This window comes from Coccidioides immitis (assembly GCF_000149335.2).
Source record: "Coccidioides immitis RS genomic scaffold supercont3.3, whole genome shotgun sequence".
Taxonomy (NCBI): Eukaryota; Fungi; Ascomycota; class Eurotiomycetes; order Onygenales; family Onygenaceae; genus Coccidioides; species Coccidioides immitis.
Genome location: NW_004504308.1, coordinates 1,380,164 through 1,396,651, shown reverse-complemented (window position 1 = coordinate 1,396,651; position 16,488 = coordinate 1,380,164). Strand labels below are relative to the sequence as shown.

Sequence of the window (16,488 nt, the reverse complement as noted above, 5' to 3'; positions counted from 1 at the left end):
ATTAGCTCCCAGTTTACAAGCAGTTGAAAGAGAATTTGACATTGTGGTAACTGGTAAAGAAACTGTCAGGATTATTACTTCTTGTATTACTTATCTTGATGACATGCTACAGCAAAATAATAATGCTGAAATCAAACACTCTACTGTAACAGTCTTCTGTCAGAGCTGTACTGTCTCTAATGCAGAGAGATTCAATATAAATTTCAACTTGATGAAATACAGTCAATACTATTACCAGCTACTTAATTTACAGGCTGAAATTGAGGTGAAGCAGACTGTTTGTGAGTGAGAAGCACTGTAGAAGATCTATAAATTAATTAAGAAAAGTTCTCCAGTTTTGAAGATCTGTTCAGTACTGAATCTAGTGATATTTTGCCCCTCTGACTTCTGTCATAGTGAATTTTTAGGCCTGTTCAAAATTGCATATATATTATTGATATTACATATGTTAATATCTGAGAGGCAGAAGAAATACTGCCAAACTCTACAGAGATTTTTATTTTGAAGATACTGGGTCTGACTGCAGTCTCTAATTATCTATCTGAAGTTTTATTAAATTCAGAAATACATCTGAGCTTCAATTGTAATCTTAATTATACTCTGCTTTGCTTTAAAGTCTGACTGGATTCAGACTATTGTTTAGCAGACTCTTTATAACTTCTTTAGTGAACAGTCAATTAATTCTGACATTCTGTATTTGTTGCTTGCTAAAATCTTTAATACTATTACAAGAAGCAATTCACTATTGACTTCTCAGATATCTGTCAGATACAATGAACTTAAAAGTGTGGTTGCCAACACCTAAACTATACTTTAGAAAATAATAGATGCTACTGTCATGACTGCTGAGGCACTACAGTTGGCTAGCCAGACAGTATGAATGCTGAGATTACAGCAGAATTCATCAGTATTCAATCAGATTATGATACTTTCAACAGAGAACATTTCAATCAACACTATTAGTATTGCTCTGAAAGTAGATAAGATATTATATGCTTTGAAACACCAACCAAACATGCATATGGGGTGCACTATACTAATCAGGCAAAGAAGTATGCTGTACCAAATAACTGCAATATACTGATCAGAGAGAATAAACACCATGAATACAAAGCATTTGTGCAGCAAACCAACAAGCATGATGTTAAAAAAATTTTACTGATTCATGAGAGCTTCAAACACACTATATTCTTGGTTCTTGATGAGGCTCTTATGAAATTGAAACTCTATATCATTAGCCAGATAAAGCAACTTCATCACAAATGTCTGATTCTCATGCAAGATCTTATGCAATCAGAACACAATAAGCAACAAGATGATAATGAGAATGCTAATAAAGCTGATAATTCATATGCTACCATCTGCTTCCATATCTTAATCAATGCCTACTGCTGACTACCAGCTAGTCACAAAGTTATGAAATTGCTTGGTTTACAAAGTATGTAGCTTTCCAAACTATTAATTACATATTTCTTTTTGCAAAAGCTCTGACTTTCATACAGCAGTAATTGAACATATTAATATATGCTTAGCAGAGGTTCAACTCCAATCTGATTATTTCAAAAGCTGATCTTTACATTCAATAGAGATACACATTATACTATATTGAAACTTAATGATCTGGTTGAGTATACTCATGCATTGGGCACCAAGATCAGACAAATAAGATGTATATTCACCCACAACCAGGGCAGCTGCTGGAGGGTTTTTTTTGCCATGTTCTCTGCTTATGAAATTTGACATGAGAGAGTACTGGATTTGTCAATTTTACAGATGAATCAGAATGAGATTCATATAATTGGTCTACCTGCAATCTGCAAACCAAGTCTTTACACAATACCTGTCAGCAAAGATTTCAAAAGACTTGAACTGAATTCTGCTTTGCCAATTGTCTTTCTCAACTGCACTTGGAGTGTTTTCTTTTTATAGATGGATTGGGTGGTTTGATGTATATAGTATTGTGTATTAGTTGAAATCTCTCCAGTATCTGCTGAAGTAACTATACTATAATGGTTTCTATACTATAATGATTTCTATACTATAATAATTTCTATACTATAATAGTTTCTATACTATAATGATTTCTATACTATAATGGTTTCTATACTATAAACATTTATAAACCTGAAAAGGTATCTTGAATGTTCCTAGATATATTCATTAATCAGGAGTTTGAATATTTCCTGATTTCTACATTGAGGATCAGAAGCTATGTTTCTGAATTCAGAACATATATATTTTTAAACTTCCAAACAACTGTGGATTCAGATAAATGTATATTCTAACATAAACATATCAGGACTAGTGAATCTACAGTTTACAAATCCTCCCCATTTCTGCTATGGTAGTCAATCTTGGACATATTCTCGCCTTCCTATCTTACTTTACGACTTTTATCCATGGAATTCTGTGCTTGGCAGCACTCATTTGTGGCTCTTCCACACTCTCAACAGCAGCAGTCCATCAGCTCAAGAGATACAATTGTGGAACATAGATTATTTGGATGTAGAGAGCTGTCCACATGTATACTAGAGTGTTCATTTCTGGTTCTACTACAAGATCCATACCCATACATTAATAGCTCACAATTGGCAGACTTATGATTTCTCTTCTTTTCTGAATTAGCTTTATGACTTTCTTTGCATCTTTCTTTCTAATTGTTTATGATCAATAATAGTATCAAAGAGAGATATAAAGATCAAAAAAATCTCACTTTTACTGAAGTATTTTCAAAAAATCAAGCTCTCATGCTCTTGACTCTCTTGTTTTTTATTTTATTATTTTTGTTACAAGAGTTCACAGTCATAACTGATCTCTCTCTTTTCTTTAATAAGGTGTATGGTTGCCTGAAGAATCTCAACCAGGCTAACAAGAATATCCAGCTTCTTAGCCAGTCAGTAGCCCCTGGAAATGCTTAAGGCAATGATCTCATATATCTCTTTGATTTCTGTAACTCTAATGCAGACCAGATACAAAGCTGGCTACTGCAGAGATAAACAATGTTAGCAGACCAACTCAAGAAGATAAGGTGATGATAGCATACACTGGATATCTTTATAATCAAGAAACAGACTGTTATAGTAAAATGCAAGGCAAACTTCTACCTTAAATGATGCTGTAGCATGCTAATTGGCACACAGGATTGACACAACTGAAGAGTGAGGCAATCTTACTTTTTCTTTGAAGAAGAGAATAGTTATTAAAGATAGGAGACATTTGTCTATGAAATCACTTCACTCTGTTAACTTAATTTCTGCTATCTTCTATACTTTGAGAATGCAGTATTAAAGTTGGCCAAGAGAGAATAATGTAGTATCATTATTTCTTGGTAAGTTCTCTATATACTGCAAATTTTTATTATAATAAACAGCTCTTGCACTAACATCATCTGACTAGTGGCTTCTCAAATCTGATTCCACCTAAGTTAACTCTTGTCTTGTGAGTAATATAATCACTCTTCATTATAGAGCACTCTGACTCATGATTACAACAGTAATATCCATCTCAAGAAGATTTATAAAGCAGGTTTTTAGACTCTTGGTATTTTGGTTTTTCTGGCTAGCAATTTCATAATCATGTCTTTTAGGTTAATGTAAAAATATTACAGTCCTCTGTCAAATGTATACATTGGTTGCCAACAGTCATGATGCTGTATTTTCAAATCTTGGTAAAATTATTCTATGCTTGTGAGCTCATGAATTTTAGAGCTAACTCTTTTTAAGTGGCTTTTCATATTTTTGTTCTTCCATAGTTATCTGTTGTCAGTACTGATCTACTCATTAATGCTCATCAAGATTAAAGAGAAACCAGTATTAATTGAACAATATGGTGCATCTGCCTGAGAATGCATGGAGATTTTCTAGACTTGGAAGACTTGCATTCTGAATGAGTGCTAAAATCTCAGCTATCTGAGCTTGGCAGAATATTACAGACAGCTTGACTTTATGAAAGAAGTTAGAAGTAATGGTAATGCAAGATGAATCATCTCTTATATTCTTGTCTTGTCAACAGGCTAACCAGAGCTACCACAGCCTGAGCAGCTTCAGAAATAAGATACTGTATATCAGCAGATATAGATTCTAGCATCCAGATGGAACATGTCTGCAATATCTCTGACAGAATGACATGCAGACAATTGTCTTTTTTCAGACTCTGTGAATGCCTGGAGACTGAATATCATATGCTAAATTTTTATCAGCAATCACCAGATACAGAGTTAGGAAAGGGTTCTTTAAGAAGTGGCTCTCTTGTCATATATATATATAGGGAAATTTCTCCCTCAAGTTTGTAGAATTGTTTAATTCTTATTCTTTAACTTTATTAATCTTTGTTCAAGATACACACACATCTGAACATGTCTTTGATTTAATCAGCAATGGCAATCATAATGCAAAATATGGAAGAACTTGAAGCAAGAGTATATTTTAATGATACAGAATTAGTTCTGATATGTAATATTACTTCTATCACTATTATTCTCTACTCACTGTATAGATAGACTGTTCAACAGATATTGCTGCATTTATGCCTGATTCTTCTTGGCTCTGATGAATCTGTTATCTACAGACTTCAAAAAAAGAAGACAGATGTAATTTCCTGGCAAGAAAGTGAATAGAAGAAGAGATGCAGTCAACTGAATGATTTATCAGATGATAACTACAAGAGTCTTGCTCATATCTTGAGAAATTTTGAACCATTTTCAGTCATTGAATTGACAGGCAAGAAGATAAAAAATCAGGCTATAACTTTAATAGCTGCAGTTAGAGTGATGGCCAGTAAGAACATAAGTGGAATGGCATTCACTCTATTAAAGAGTGATAAATTTGATGTTGCTGCAAATATTATGATTCTCTGCATGTGTGTCAGAATCTTCATCATCACTTTATTGCTAGAAAACAATATCTACAACCAAACAGATTTTGAAACCTATACTGCTGAGCTTAGTCAATTATCTCTGTATAGAACTAAGAAGATAACTGTAAAGAGCATAGCAATCAAGCTTTATTACATTATTCTTTTTTTACAGCTACAGAGTTTATTCACCAAGACAAGAGCTTCTCAAAATCAATGTCTTGATGATAACTATGCTCTTATACTGCAGAAGTTTCTGAAAAGCAATAATAATAACATGATGAGTTTAGTTGTATACAGATAATCATATTCCAGTGTCTTTATTACTGTTAGTCTGTCACTACTTTCCCAAATTCAAAATGCAGCCATCTCCATCTTGTGTTCTTATCTGAAGTCTGCAGTCTTGCCAGTCTCTGAGCTTCTGATTTGACTTAAACAGAATGACATGAATATCAGAGAACTTCAACAAATCTTGATCTGGATGGTAATAGTCTTCTGTCACTTATAGAACATGTTAGAGAAGGTGAGTCAAGATGAGTTGCTCTTTAACACATGAGCTTTCTGATATAAAGAATCTTATGGTGAACAATACTAAGGCAGTATAGCTATTAAAGCTTCATTTTCTCAATCCAATACAATACAAATATATTCAGAGACAGGCATGTTTGTATAAATGAATAGATGCTGTTTTGTGGTATATAAATCTTCTGAAGTTGTAAATATACCATGTTTGCTACACAGCTGATATATTAAAAGGACAAGTGTCATCCCCTGCTAGTTGAGAATTGGAATGTGTGAAAGAAGAAAACTTGAGAATCTTATTATGTTTTTTAGCTTACTATTGTTTTTGTGCTTTCATGTTGCCTTGCTCTATAGAAAACATGAAATTATATGAATGTCAAGAAACAAGATTAATCTCTCTCTTGAATATTATCATGCAGCTAGTTCTCTATCACACAGGTACAGGGGAGAAATTACTTAATCTCAAGACAGTACCAAGTAATTTTCTCACTTCATCTTCACTATTGTACTTTAAAAGACTCACAACCTTAACTAGCTAATATTTTACAGAATTACTTTCTTGAATACAGCAGATATTTGGCAAATTAGTGATCATGCAATATTCAGATCAACTATAATTTAACATGTAGAGTCAAGATGGGACACTCTGTCAAGACTATATAAGAGTAATTATCTTGACATCCCAAATATTGCAAATGCTTCTCTAGCCAAAATACATATGGTCTCTTCATTCATGTTCAAAAAGGCAATTCCAGTTACTTAAATAACAATAGAATCACTACCAGAAATTTCTATCACACAAAAAAACTGTTTCCAGAACACAAGAGTATTCAGTAGTAAACAGCTCCAGATTGACTTTGTGTTCTTGAACCAGCTCTTGAGAAATAGTCTGCAGTTTCTTGTGAATAAATTCTCTTCAGAGCTTCTTGCAGTCTGGAATCTCTCTAGTGATTACTTGATTTTAAATCCATTGAAGCAGCCTGGGCAGCATTTTCAGGAATATCTTTTGGAACTGGAGTACAGTTTCTACTATATTCTCCCAGTCATCATCAATAGCAGAGGAGTCAACAGGGAAATAAGAAGCTTTGCTATGGCACATTTGCTGCAATATTTCCACTTTATGTGGCAGCCCCTGTCTGAGATGCATGGATTTTTCTTGACTCTTGAAATTGCTTCCCAGAGAACTTGTATTGAAGCTTTTTGCCTGCCAAACAGTACTTGACTCAGTTCTTTTTCTAAAAGACTGTTAGATTCTCTGTTCACTCTCTATTGATCACTCTCACTTTCTCAGAAGGACCTACAAGGCTACTAACCATATGTGGAAGCTATAGGAACCACGGAACATGAACTCCATAGATATGCATGCCCTCTCTCCTCTCATCCAAAGGATTGTGGGATGAGAAGCAAGACAAAAACTCTGCATTGGATCAAAGAAGATCCGAGCCACTAAGCTGGAGACTAACTACATAGAGACTAGTGTCTCAACACTGCCCCCTAGGCTCCAGCAAGTACTGGGAGAAGACAAATTTCTAAATACATAAATCCAACAAATCCAGGATCCAAGCTGATTCAATAACCAAATGAGTGGAATATTTCTTAGTAAATGGTAAGCAGAAGTCCAAATTGGAGATTGAGCTCCAAATCTGTTGCTGGTGTAATGTTGTTGTGGGTTATGCCACTTCTGCTGGTGTTTGTGTCATCCTAATCAAGCAAGTGTGAATGTAGAATCCACATTGTTGAGATTCAACATCTGTAAGAATTCTTTAAATTTTTGTTTTCCAAGTGGCTTCATCAAGCTGTCTGCTGGATTCTCCATTCCTGGTATATGGTAGAGTTTCACCCTTTCCTCTTTGAGAAGCTCCTTCACAAAGAACCAACACATATCCATCCACCTGGTGGCCAGTATGTATGTTGGCTTGAATTGATGACAAGTTTGATAATTCAATTCAGTCAAATCTGTACTTATCTTAAATTTATATGGGATTTTTGTGCAAAGGATTACAGATTCATGGGCAGTGGTCTGATTGTCAGGGTGCACCATTGTGAACTAGGCCCTGGCAGCTTGTGCTGGCTCAATCTGTGGCCCCAGTTAGGGGGAGATTTTTGCATGGAGGATATGCGGCTCGCCCAAAGGTCAGCCCATTTCCAAAGGTGGGTATCCTGGTACTGTTCCATTTCTTCTTTGAAGTAAATGGCGAAGATGTGGTCAGGGTGTGGACCAATGAGAAGGTCAGTTAAGAAAAATACCTTTTTGACTGACTGCCATATAGATTTTCAAGCTGCGCAGGTTGCCGCTCCACATTATAGCTATAAGCCATGCATATAAGCTTGATGACAGTGGTCAGCATTGATGGCATGGCACTATCACCTTCCTGGAAATGCATACCTTGTGCTGTACAAGATTCTCCTGTTATGCAATGAAGGCAAATTTGTGGATTGATCCTGCCTATACTACAGCCTGGCTCAAATGACAGTCAGACTCCACTTCAAGCTGGCATCCCCTTCACCCAAGCAGACAAAATATTTATGGAATCTGGTGACATTTGGAATTGCCTTGGATAAATAACAGTCCATAGAAGAGTTGTTTTTCTGGGCAATCTTGTTTGCACTTTCATTATCTTCCAAAATTTCATGCTGACAACCTTCTTTATTTATCTTTCCACATGCCACATTGACAATGGCTCAGGCTAGGGCATTGTCTATAGCTGATAGTAGTGTATGTCCAAAATGGAGGCTCTGATCAGTGTATTGTCTATGTTGACTTTAGTCTGAAGCATACAGGCTCTCTGATCAGTAAACTCCATCCAGCCAACATTAATTTATGCTGGTGGTCTCTCTCCATACCCAGTTTCCAAAGTGTTGACTATAACATGGAGTTCTTGTTTGCCTCTGAAAAGACAGAATCAATCTAACTAGTGCAGACTTTTTCAGAGATTTCATTTCCAGCAATCAAGCCTTTATCTCTTTTTGAGCATGTTTCAAGGTCACCCACTTTCAAGACAGATGAGGGACTACATACCCATTTACAAAGATTTATTACAAAACAAGACAATGTCATCACAACTTATATGCTAGCCTGTGAGCACCACAAGGAACTGAGATGTAAATACAATGATATTATTGATCTGGAAGCAGAATTTATGAATAAACTGAACCAGCTACTTATTAATTATAGAGACAACCCTGCAAGACTAGATTCAGCACTTCTTACACTTTTTGAACAGTATCAAGATGCCTGAAATGAATACTCTTCTTTTAAGAATAACTACAATTAATTGAAAGACCAGTTGGACAAGAAAGAATTTAAGCTTGAAGAAGTTATCAAGACTCTAAGAAAAGCAGAAGATAGAGAAGAAGATATAAGTTTATTAAGTGATTCTGAGAAATCAGTCAAGAACAACACTTCAAACTTTGCAGAGATATATCATCCACTTGTCATACAGTACTATTTCCAGATAGATGATATGAACTTACTGAAAGAGAAGCTTTGGAATCTACATGCAGAATATAATATGGCACAGGAAGATCAAGCCACAAAATACAAATATGAAATGGCTGTGCAGGACTCTAGTCTTCTGAAATTACTAGAAAACTTTGCAAAATATGAGGAGAAGATACTTGATAATCTTACTGCTGTAGACAATAATGTTCAGTAATTGAAGACACAATATGATGCACTTGGTCTGCTTGACAATCCTCAAGAATTAACTTTATTGAATTCACTTGAAGTAATAGAAGATATTTCCAATCTTCAATAGAACAGAAGAAGGTCTTCTTTCTTTAAGAAGAATCTGGGTCTACAAACTTCTGCAGAAGCAAAAATCAGCATGACAGAGTTTATTAATAAATAGCTCCTCCATCAGCTCTTTGAATCATCACTTGACCAGCTCAGATTGTCTCCAGAACTAACAGAATTTCCAGTGTGCAAACCTCATCTGGCAAACAATAGCTGGACAAAATTGTCAGTAAATCTTGAAACTCCAGACTTCTATCTTTTTAAATCTGCTGCTTCAATTGATAACAATATAATTCTTAATATGCTCTCTCCCAATGGGCACAATTCCAATTCTTGTACACCAAAAGATGAACCATACCCACTGCAATACAAATATGTGATTTCAACTGCCCATGGGTTCCTTAGGACAGATTTTGAACAATAACAGTCCCAATTCCATGCTGGCTGTTGAAAAGGCAACCCAAACAACAGCACAATATCTTTGTATTAATATTTTTGAGCCCGACACAAAAACTGTTTTCATGTTACTAGAGCACTGTTCAGGGATACTAGGGTGAATTGGTGATGTAGAGGAAGAAAGAAAACTTTGGGAGAAAGAAAGGCAGCATTGTCAACAGAATAGTACTCTAGACTTGTAACTAACCATAGCTATGAAGCTCATATGAAGCTTATATTGTTCCCTGCTGCATTTGGAAGGTTCCCTGCAACTTCTCCAATGTGAACTCCAAACCTGGAAGCAAGGAAGCTCCACATCAAACTATAATCAGGAAGGAAACAGCTCAGTTAAACAGGCCAAAAAGTGACATAATATCCTCAATCAGAGCTGTGTTGAATGAATATAGTGCAAGAGCAAAATTAAAAATCACAATCAAAGTTCCCAATATTCAACACAACAGTAGCATGAGCACATGGCTTCATGCCCACTAATCAAGAACAGAGGGAAATTACAGTTTTTCATCTATAGTAGTACAGTTTAAAATTTATTGTTAAGCAATCATCTTGAAAATGAATGTGTTATATTCAACAGTTGCAATAATTTGCACAATGGATCATGGTTGATGTGGAGAATGACAACCAAGTGATTCTAGTAAAAAGGTCAATCAAGAAAGACCACTGGGAAGAATTGTCATTGGATCAAAATAAAGATAAATCAGTTCTAAACAAATTTCAAGCAAATCTCAAATTTCATGAATTAATTGAAAGAAGTGTTAGGAAAAATCTAGTCCATCTTGCTATTCAGCACTGAGGAGATTTATAGTAACTCAAAGGGAAACACTTACCCCCATACTCAATGCTGCAGTTGCTACCATCAGCATCTCTATAATAACATTTATTGCTGTGACTGTGGTCAGCCAGGTCCTGATGGTTGAGACACAAATCAAAATGACTGGCAAAAAAGAAGCTTGTTGTGATCCTCTCCACACAATGTGGACTTTCCAAAGTTAACAAGGCAAAGGGCTGAATGAACTCAAAGTTGGAGTGCTCACCACTTGTGGTGTTTTAGCATTTTAACCTGACACAAAAGTTCTAATCTTCACTTCCATGCATCTGCAGGGCTTGAGGCGGGCACATAGTGAATTAAGTTCAACTCTTTCTGGAGCTTTCTGGTCTCCCTGTGGAAATCAAAATTGAAATCTTCCAAGCTGTCCAGGCTGTCCAGGCTGTCCCCAGCCCAAGAGAGCAGTAGGTAGTGGACAATAAGGTCCAGGCCATCTGTGATGAATGGTTGTCTCAGGTTGACACTTCCCAGGCACACTAGAATCAGGTTCCCTTGGAGCTTTCTTGATGTGAAGGAAAACAAACACCTCTCCAGTTGTCAAATACCCATATTCAACCCCTTCCTTGACCATGTAGTCAAACATTTGCGTGATGGCAGCACTGGTAATCTGCTTTGCATTGTAGATGAGTTTCTCTTCTGGATCAGTGGGGATCTGTTGGGCCTGCACAATATTCTCCCAGAAGTTCGATGGCTGCAATCCAGTCCGTAAGTTGGGAGGGAGAAGCTTATGGCCAGCCTTGTACCCGACATGATTTGCTGTCTTTCAACCATTAAATTGCTAATCACAGAGGGTATTGTAGGGCAACAGCCAGATCCTGAGCCAGGCTCTTCTGAAATCAATTCTAACACAGGATGCCAGCAGGACAAGACTATAATCAGACTTGACAACAGCTCAACAGAGATAATCAACACAGACATTGTTAAGCAAGCAGCAGCAGATTTCTGGGAACATGGAGAATGGATTAAGGAACAGTTCTGCAAGCAGCATCAAAGAAACAAATTTCTTGCTTGTAGCCCTAGTTCTTTCTGGGTGTTCCCATCTCAGTTTGACGCAGATGATGCTGAATATTTTCTGGCATTCTCCTTTGGAACACGCAGAAAGTGTCTCAGGCAAGTAGATTGCCAAGTTGAAGACCTTCTAGAGCATATTGAATGTGTGGAGAAAAGAGGCTACCATGATGAGCTTGGTGTTTGTACACCAGTTTGAAGCATTCAGCAATGCCTCCGCCAGATGGGTTGACTGGGGGTGAGCCTTGTTTTTTGCGACTGTTGAAAGTGCATACATCTTGCTGTATATTTCTCCAGTGTATTCATCATCCAAGTTATACAGAATCCATGAGTACAGATCACTTGAAAGAAATTGTTGGGGATTCTTATTCTGGGTTGCATTCAGGTCAGGCATCCACTAGAATATTGCAAACTGAATTGCCAGAAACAATGGAACCTTCTGCTTTTTGGGATTTCTGCCCAGGGTTTGAAACCAATCCTCTTCACCTGCAATAGGAGCCATGAAACTCCATTGTGCATCCTGATACTCTGTTTTGTTGGACACAGTTGATGCATCAGAACCCTGTGCAGCAACACTTGAAGCAGTTTGGTGTTCAGATTGAGCATCTGATAGGCACTCATTTGCTGTTGTAATAATGCTGTCCCTCATTTCCTTTGCTCAATCTCAAGCATTTCAGTAGGCAGATGCTCCCTGTCAAAAGGTCTCATGCCCCAAGTATTGATTGGCCAAGACCGGCCTCCAACACAAATTTCTTGACTTTCAAGGAGAAAGGTCTTCCACAAAATCCATCTCATATCATCACATCCACCGCGCTCAAAAAGCCTCCTACTTCACCCACTTTCCCAGCCGCAATGGCTAGCGATAGCTCACCAGATTATAAAGCCCTGTACTTCCAGGCAGAAGCACAGCACTTGCAAGCAGAATCACAGCACTTGCAAGCAGAAGCTCGCCTCCAGCAAACCACTTTTGGCAAATTTCTCAATACCTGTCACAGCTTACTGTCCCTTCCATTGGCAGTCACCCCTCTGTCAAGGTCCACAAAAGGCTCAATTCCTCCCCCAACTGGGAAATATTGCCTGTTGACACTTCACCCATGGTTGGACTGTATGGCTACACAACAACAAATCTTCATGTCTGTTTGCAGGCACCTACAGCCTATTGGAGAAAGCACACCACACCTATTTACACCACATCACCAGCTCAAAGGTTTTGGTGAAATGGTTGGTCAATGCCCAATCAGCAGCAAGAAGGATTTGGAGATCTATAAGTGAATTGCCATTGAAGACTGCATCCAGAGCATTATTGCTGTACTGTATAAGATACCAGAGGCATGTAAGGAATTCTGCCTTGATAATAGCATCCAGTTTGAGAATCATGCCAACACCTTGAACAAGATTGAGGACATTGGGATTGATGCACCTGACTTTTCCAGTACCCCAAATTCCAGAGCAGATCAGTTTTGTATCCACCAAATCAATGGGAGCACAGATACTCTTGTCACCACAGTCAAGTACAAACCATCTCACAAGCTTACTGTAGAAAATATCCGTGTGGGGCTTCAGTTAATGGATTTCTTGAAAACAGTAGTTAACATAGAGACTATTCCAACAGAGAAATCACAGAAATTAATATACAATGCAGAACAGCTCACAGAGTTGACAATTGCTCAGGAATATCATGTGATGATCCAGAAAGGTCTCAAGTATTCATATATAACAAATGGCTTCTCTCTTATATTTCTATACATTCCTGAAGATGATCCAAGCACACTTTACTATTATCTCTGTGAACCCAACATGGATGTTCAAAATGACAATATTTTGCAGTAGCCAAAAACAGCAGTTGCTCAGGTTCTATGTTTTTGCTTGATGAGTTTCAGTGAACAGCCACAAAGTAATGAATGGCAGTCTGCTGCCCAATCACAGCTACAAATGTGGATCACAAGTTTTCACTACATGCATTCTCAAATGCCTGTTGATGAATTAAGGCAAAGTCTCCCAAATTCAGAGTACAGACCACCCAACTATACAAGTTCTGAATATACAGCCTCTGAATATATACTCTTGTCCCCACTAAAGTCCAAAGGCAGATCAGTTTCAACATGATCATGCAGCACTTGTGCACCATCTGAATCAGTACAGGACACCAGGTTATCAGAGTCTTCAGACAGCAACTCAAATGTGGCATCAGGCCAGAAGCATGACTATAGCCAAATCATATCATCTCCACCCACCCAATGGGCAATGTGTCAATCTGGCACAAAAAATGTTCAAGCTGGTCCATGTCACCATGCAGCACAGTATTGCACACAGCACTGCCTGCATGGTCTAAAGCAAGGTATCTTATTGAATGAAAATTGCCCAAACATAAAGCTACACCAGCAAGGCCAGAGTGGTGAAAAACATCTTATAAGTGCAGAGCATCTAGTTAAGCTTATCAAACAGCAGGTTGATGCAAACATTGACTATAATTGCACTTCTTTCAGTTTTTGTGAGGGTTATGGAGCTTCATTCAAAATCACCAGTGCTGCATATGACTACACTCTTGTTGGAAAAGAAACAACATCCTGACTTTGAAGCCATGTCTCCTGCAAAGCAGAAGTCTATCAAGTTCTCTGGAAAGTACAGAGTTCTGCTGTTCCTGTCTTCCTCAGCAAAATTGATTTGGCAAAGATTTACTTCCTCCATGGTGCTGGCATGATTAGCCACATGCTACTCATGGCTTGGGGAGGCAAGAGCACATCTGATCTTGAGCAGACACCAGAGTTACAAAGAGAGATTTCAAAATCAAGCAGAGAAATTCTTGCCCTGGGTGTTGAGCATCTGGACCTTCAGCCAGACAATATTTTGTGGAATGAGGAGTTGAAACAGGTGCTGATTATTGATTTTCATCATTTCCAACTGGCTCATCAACCAATTGGGAAAAGGAGCAAATATCTGAAGAGACACAGATCCATTGATAGAGAGATTGAAGATCAACTGAAGAGGCAGCACTCTGCTATCCAAGATGCTTAACACAGTAAAGGCTTATGGAAGTTAGTTTTCTAGTATCTTCTTATATAATGACTTTGGTGTCACATTTCAGGGTTCACCATCCTTGCTCTTTTTTTTTTCTCTTAATGATATCTATGCATCCTCTCTGCCATAAATGACTCTTCCTCAAACTTCCATAGTCATCAATCCAATTTCTTCCTCACCATTACCCCTTCCTGGTTTCAGACCTACTGGTGGTGATGACTTTCTTCACCAGGAAAAAAGCTGAGCTGGAGTTGTTTTTTGTAACCCGGGAACCTCCTCTCCACAGTTGGTAGAGGGCACAGTTACCAGGATGATTCTGTACAACAGGTAGTTACATGGTCATCATTCTGTACTTCCCTCCTTAGGTAACAACTTCATATACAAACAATTGATAAGATCAGCTTTCCAACAGTTGACTATCTGTCAACATGGATCAGCCTAGTTGCAGAAATGCAACTATGCAGTGAGTCAGAAATACCAGAAACTGCCAAAATTGAAATCAAATCTTCATCATATGTCATGCCAAGCACTATTGGATTCACTTGGTTTTTGTTCCATTTTCTGCACACAAGTCCATGGCCTGTGTTACATTATCCCACTATACTTGATGCGCACTGTCATCTGTACTAGGCGAAAACAACCATAGGAATGATGTTAGCAGATTCCATGAAGAAACTACGCACGCAAGCAGCAGCTCTTTCCTGTAACAAATTCGTTAGCGTGTGGTGTAGATTTCTACGGATTTCCTATTATACATAGCTGTAACAAGACGCTTCAGCCAGGATTACAACAACTGAGACCGCGTAACCGCGGACCGTGGACGTCATAAGTGTGTCTCTTAAAATGCATAACGCTCTCGGGCACAAAGTGAATGTTCTGTCGAGCGCAAAGACCACATGGCTTCGTGCCACAAGAGTATGCCTGTAGCTCGTTTTGATGGACTCCGGCGCGCTTCCCGTCACTATCCACGACATTCCTCTCAACATGGTCCCACAGCTTATTGGCTCGATCCCAGATTTTCGACTGAGCTCTATGGTCAGCCCCGGGGTCGGCATTCCAGAACGGACATTGAAGTTCGTGAAGCCTCGTTGGAACCTCCCGTCGCACCGGAATCACTACCGCAAAATTAGCTGGCTTCAGCAGCAGAACGCCTAACAAAGCTTCAAGCTAGTTCCATCTTGGATCAATTAAGAAATCAGCTAGAACTATGCCAGAAAGCATTATCTCAGCTTAGTGTTTAAGAGCGCAATGTCTTGCAGTGAACTCAAATCATTGAATAATGGGAGACAGCATGGGACCCAAGAGCCTTTCAGTGCCACCACATTGGATACTTACTTACAATGAGCTTGTTATATGAGCCAGTTCTTTGTTTCCTACTTTCTTTGTCTGATTTGACAATCTGTCAATTATTGGTTTCTTTGTTTAGTTTCCTCACTTTTCTCTGTTTATGAAGACCATGGCCACAAAAAAAAACAATTTTCTGCTACTGTATAAACAACAATTTGTCCAAGCCAGTTTTTGCAAAGTAACTGATAATTAATAAGCTTTGAACTTTGGCCCTGGTGTTGCCCTCACAAGGCCTGAGTCACAGTAAGATACCACTACTCTACTTATTATATTCCTTCAGGACAAGTGTCCACTTGAATTTGCTGATGCTATTGGAGCAAGGGTGAAATATGTTGCTTGGTGAATACACGTGAGATAATTATCCACCATGTTCTGATGATTTCCAGCCTGTTCTTGTCTTCTGACCAGCAGATCACTGTGGAGTTTTTTCCTCAATGGTCACTTCAACTAGTGTCATGCACATCAATATATTGCAGATGATAATGAGAAAGGCCAGCATGAGGATGCTGATGGCTCAAATTGCAGTGTTGACTACAGTGATGGGTACTGATTGTTTGGGTGTGCAAAGTGTAACTGGAATTTAGCTGACCTGTCTTCAGACATCTCTGAATTAGCTATTGAGCATTAGAAAGCCAAGGGTCTGTTTGTGGGGCACTTTACTTGGAGCCCACTGGGGAACTTCCCTGCCATCAAGTGGAGAACACAAGACATCATTTACAGCTAAAGG

General features: G+C 38.2%; 6 protein-coding genes across 6 annotated transcripts; 5 read left to right on the top strand and 1 right to left on the bottom strand.

The window, feature by feature from the left end:
- Positions 1 to 4,375: 4,375 nt before the first annotated feature.
- Positions 4,376 to 5,155, top strand: CIMG_13215 (uncharacterized protein; the record flags this gene model as incomplete). Its single annotated transcript, XM_004444976.1, has 2 exons — positions 4,376 to 4,451; positions 4,650 to 5,155. The coding sequence occupies 2 exons, from the start codon at positions 4,376 to 4,378 to the stop codon at positions 5,153 to 5,155; spliced, it is 582 nt and encodes a 193-aa protein (XP_004445033.1).
- Positions 5,156 to 7,198: 2,043 nt separating this feature from the next.
- On the top strand, positions 7,199 to 7,724 carry CIMG_08406 (uncharacterized protein; the record flags this gene model as incomplete). The annotated part of the gene is made up of 3 exons (XM_001241242.1): positions 7,199 to 7,275; positions 7,425 to 7,602; positions 7,644 to 7,724. The coding sequence occupies 3 exons, from the start codon at positions 7,199 to 7,201 to the stop codon at positions 7,722 to 7,724; spliced, it is 336 nt and encodes a 111-aa protein (XP_001241243.1).
- Positions 7,725 to 8,050: 326 nt separating this feature from the next.
- CIMG_08407 (uncharacterized protein) lies at positions 8,051 to 9,029 on the top strand (the record flags this gene model as incomplete). The annotated part of the gene is made up of 3 exons (XM_001241243.2): positions 8,051 to 8,089; positions 8,295 to 8,475; positions 8,656 to 9,029. The coding sequence occupies 3 exons, from the start codon at positions 8,051 to 8,053 to the stop codon at positions 9,027 to 9,029; spliced, it is 594 nt and encodes a 197-aa protein (XP_001241244.2).
- Positions 9,030 to 11,075: 2,046 nt separating this feature from the next.
- CIMG_08408 (uncharacterized protein) lies at positions 11,076 to 11,714 on the top strand (the record flags this gene model as incomplete). Its single annotated transcript, XM_001241244.2, has 2 exons — positions 11,076 to 11,093; positions 11,197 to 11,714. 2 exons carry the CDS (start codon positions 11,076 to 11,078, stop codon positions 11,593 to 11,595), a joined length of 417 nt encoding a protein of 138 aa, XP_001241245.1. The 3' UTR covers positions 11,596 to 11,714.
- A 366-nt stretch (positions 11,715 to 12,080) lies between these two features.
- On the top strand, positions 12,081 to 13,226 carry CIMG_08409 (uncharacterized protein; the record flags this gene model as incomplete). The annotated part of the gene is made up of 2 exons (XM_001241245.2): positions 12,081 to 12,617; positions 12,693 to 13,226. 2 exons carry the CDS (start codon positions 12,081 to 12,083, stop codon positions 13,224 to 13,226), a joined length of 1,071 nt encoding a protein of 356 aa, XP_001241246.2.
- A 1,962-nt stretch (positions 13,227 to 15,188) lies between these two features.
- On the bottom strand, positions 15,189 to 15,872 carry CIMG_13214 (uncharacterized protein; the record flags this gene model as incomplete). Its single annotated transcript, XM_001241247.2, has 3 exons — positions 15,189 to 15,529; positions 15,750 to 15,787; positions 15,850 to 15,872. 3 exons carry the CDS (start codon positions 15,870 to 15,872, stop codon positions 15,189 to 15,191), a joined length of 402 nt encoding a protein of 133 aa, XP_001241248.2.
- Positions 15,873 to 16,488: the final 616 nt, after the last annotated feature.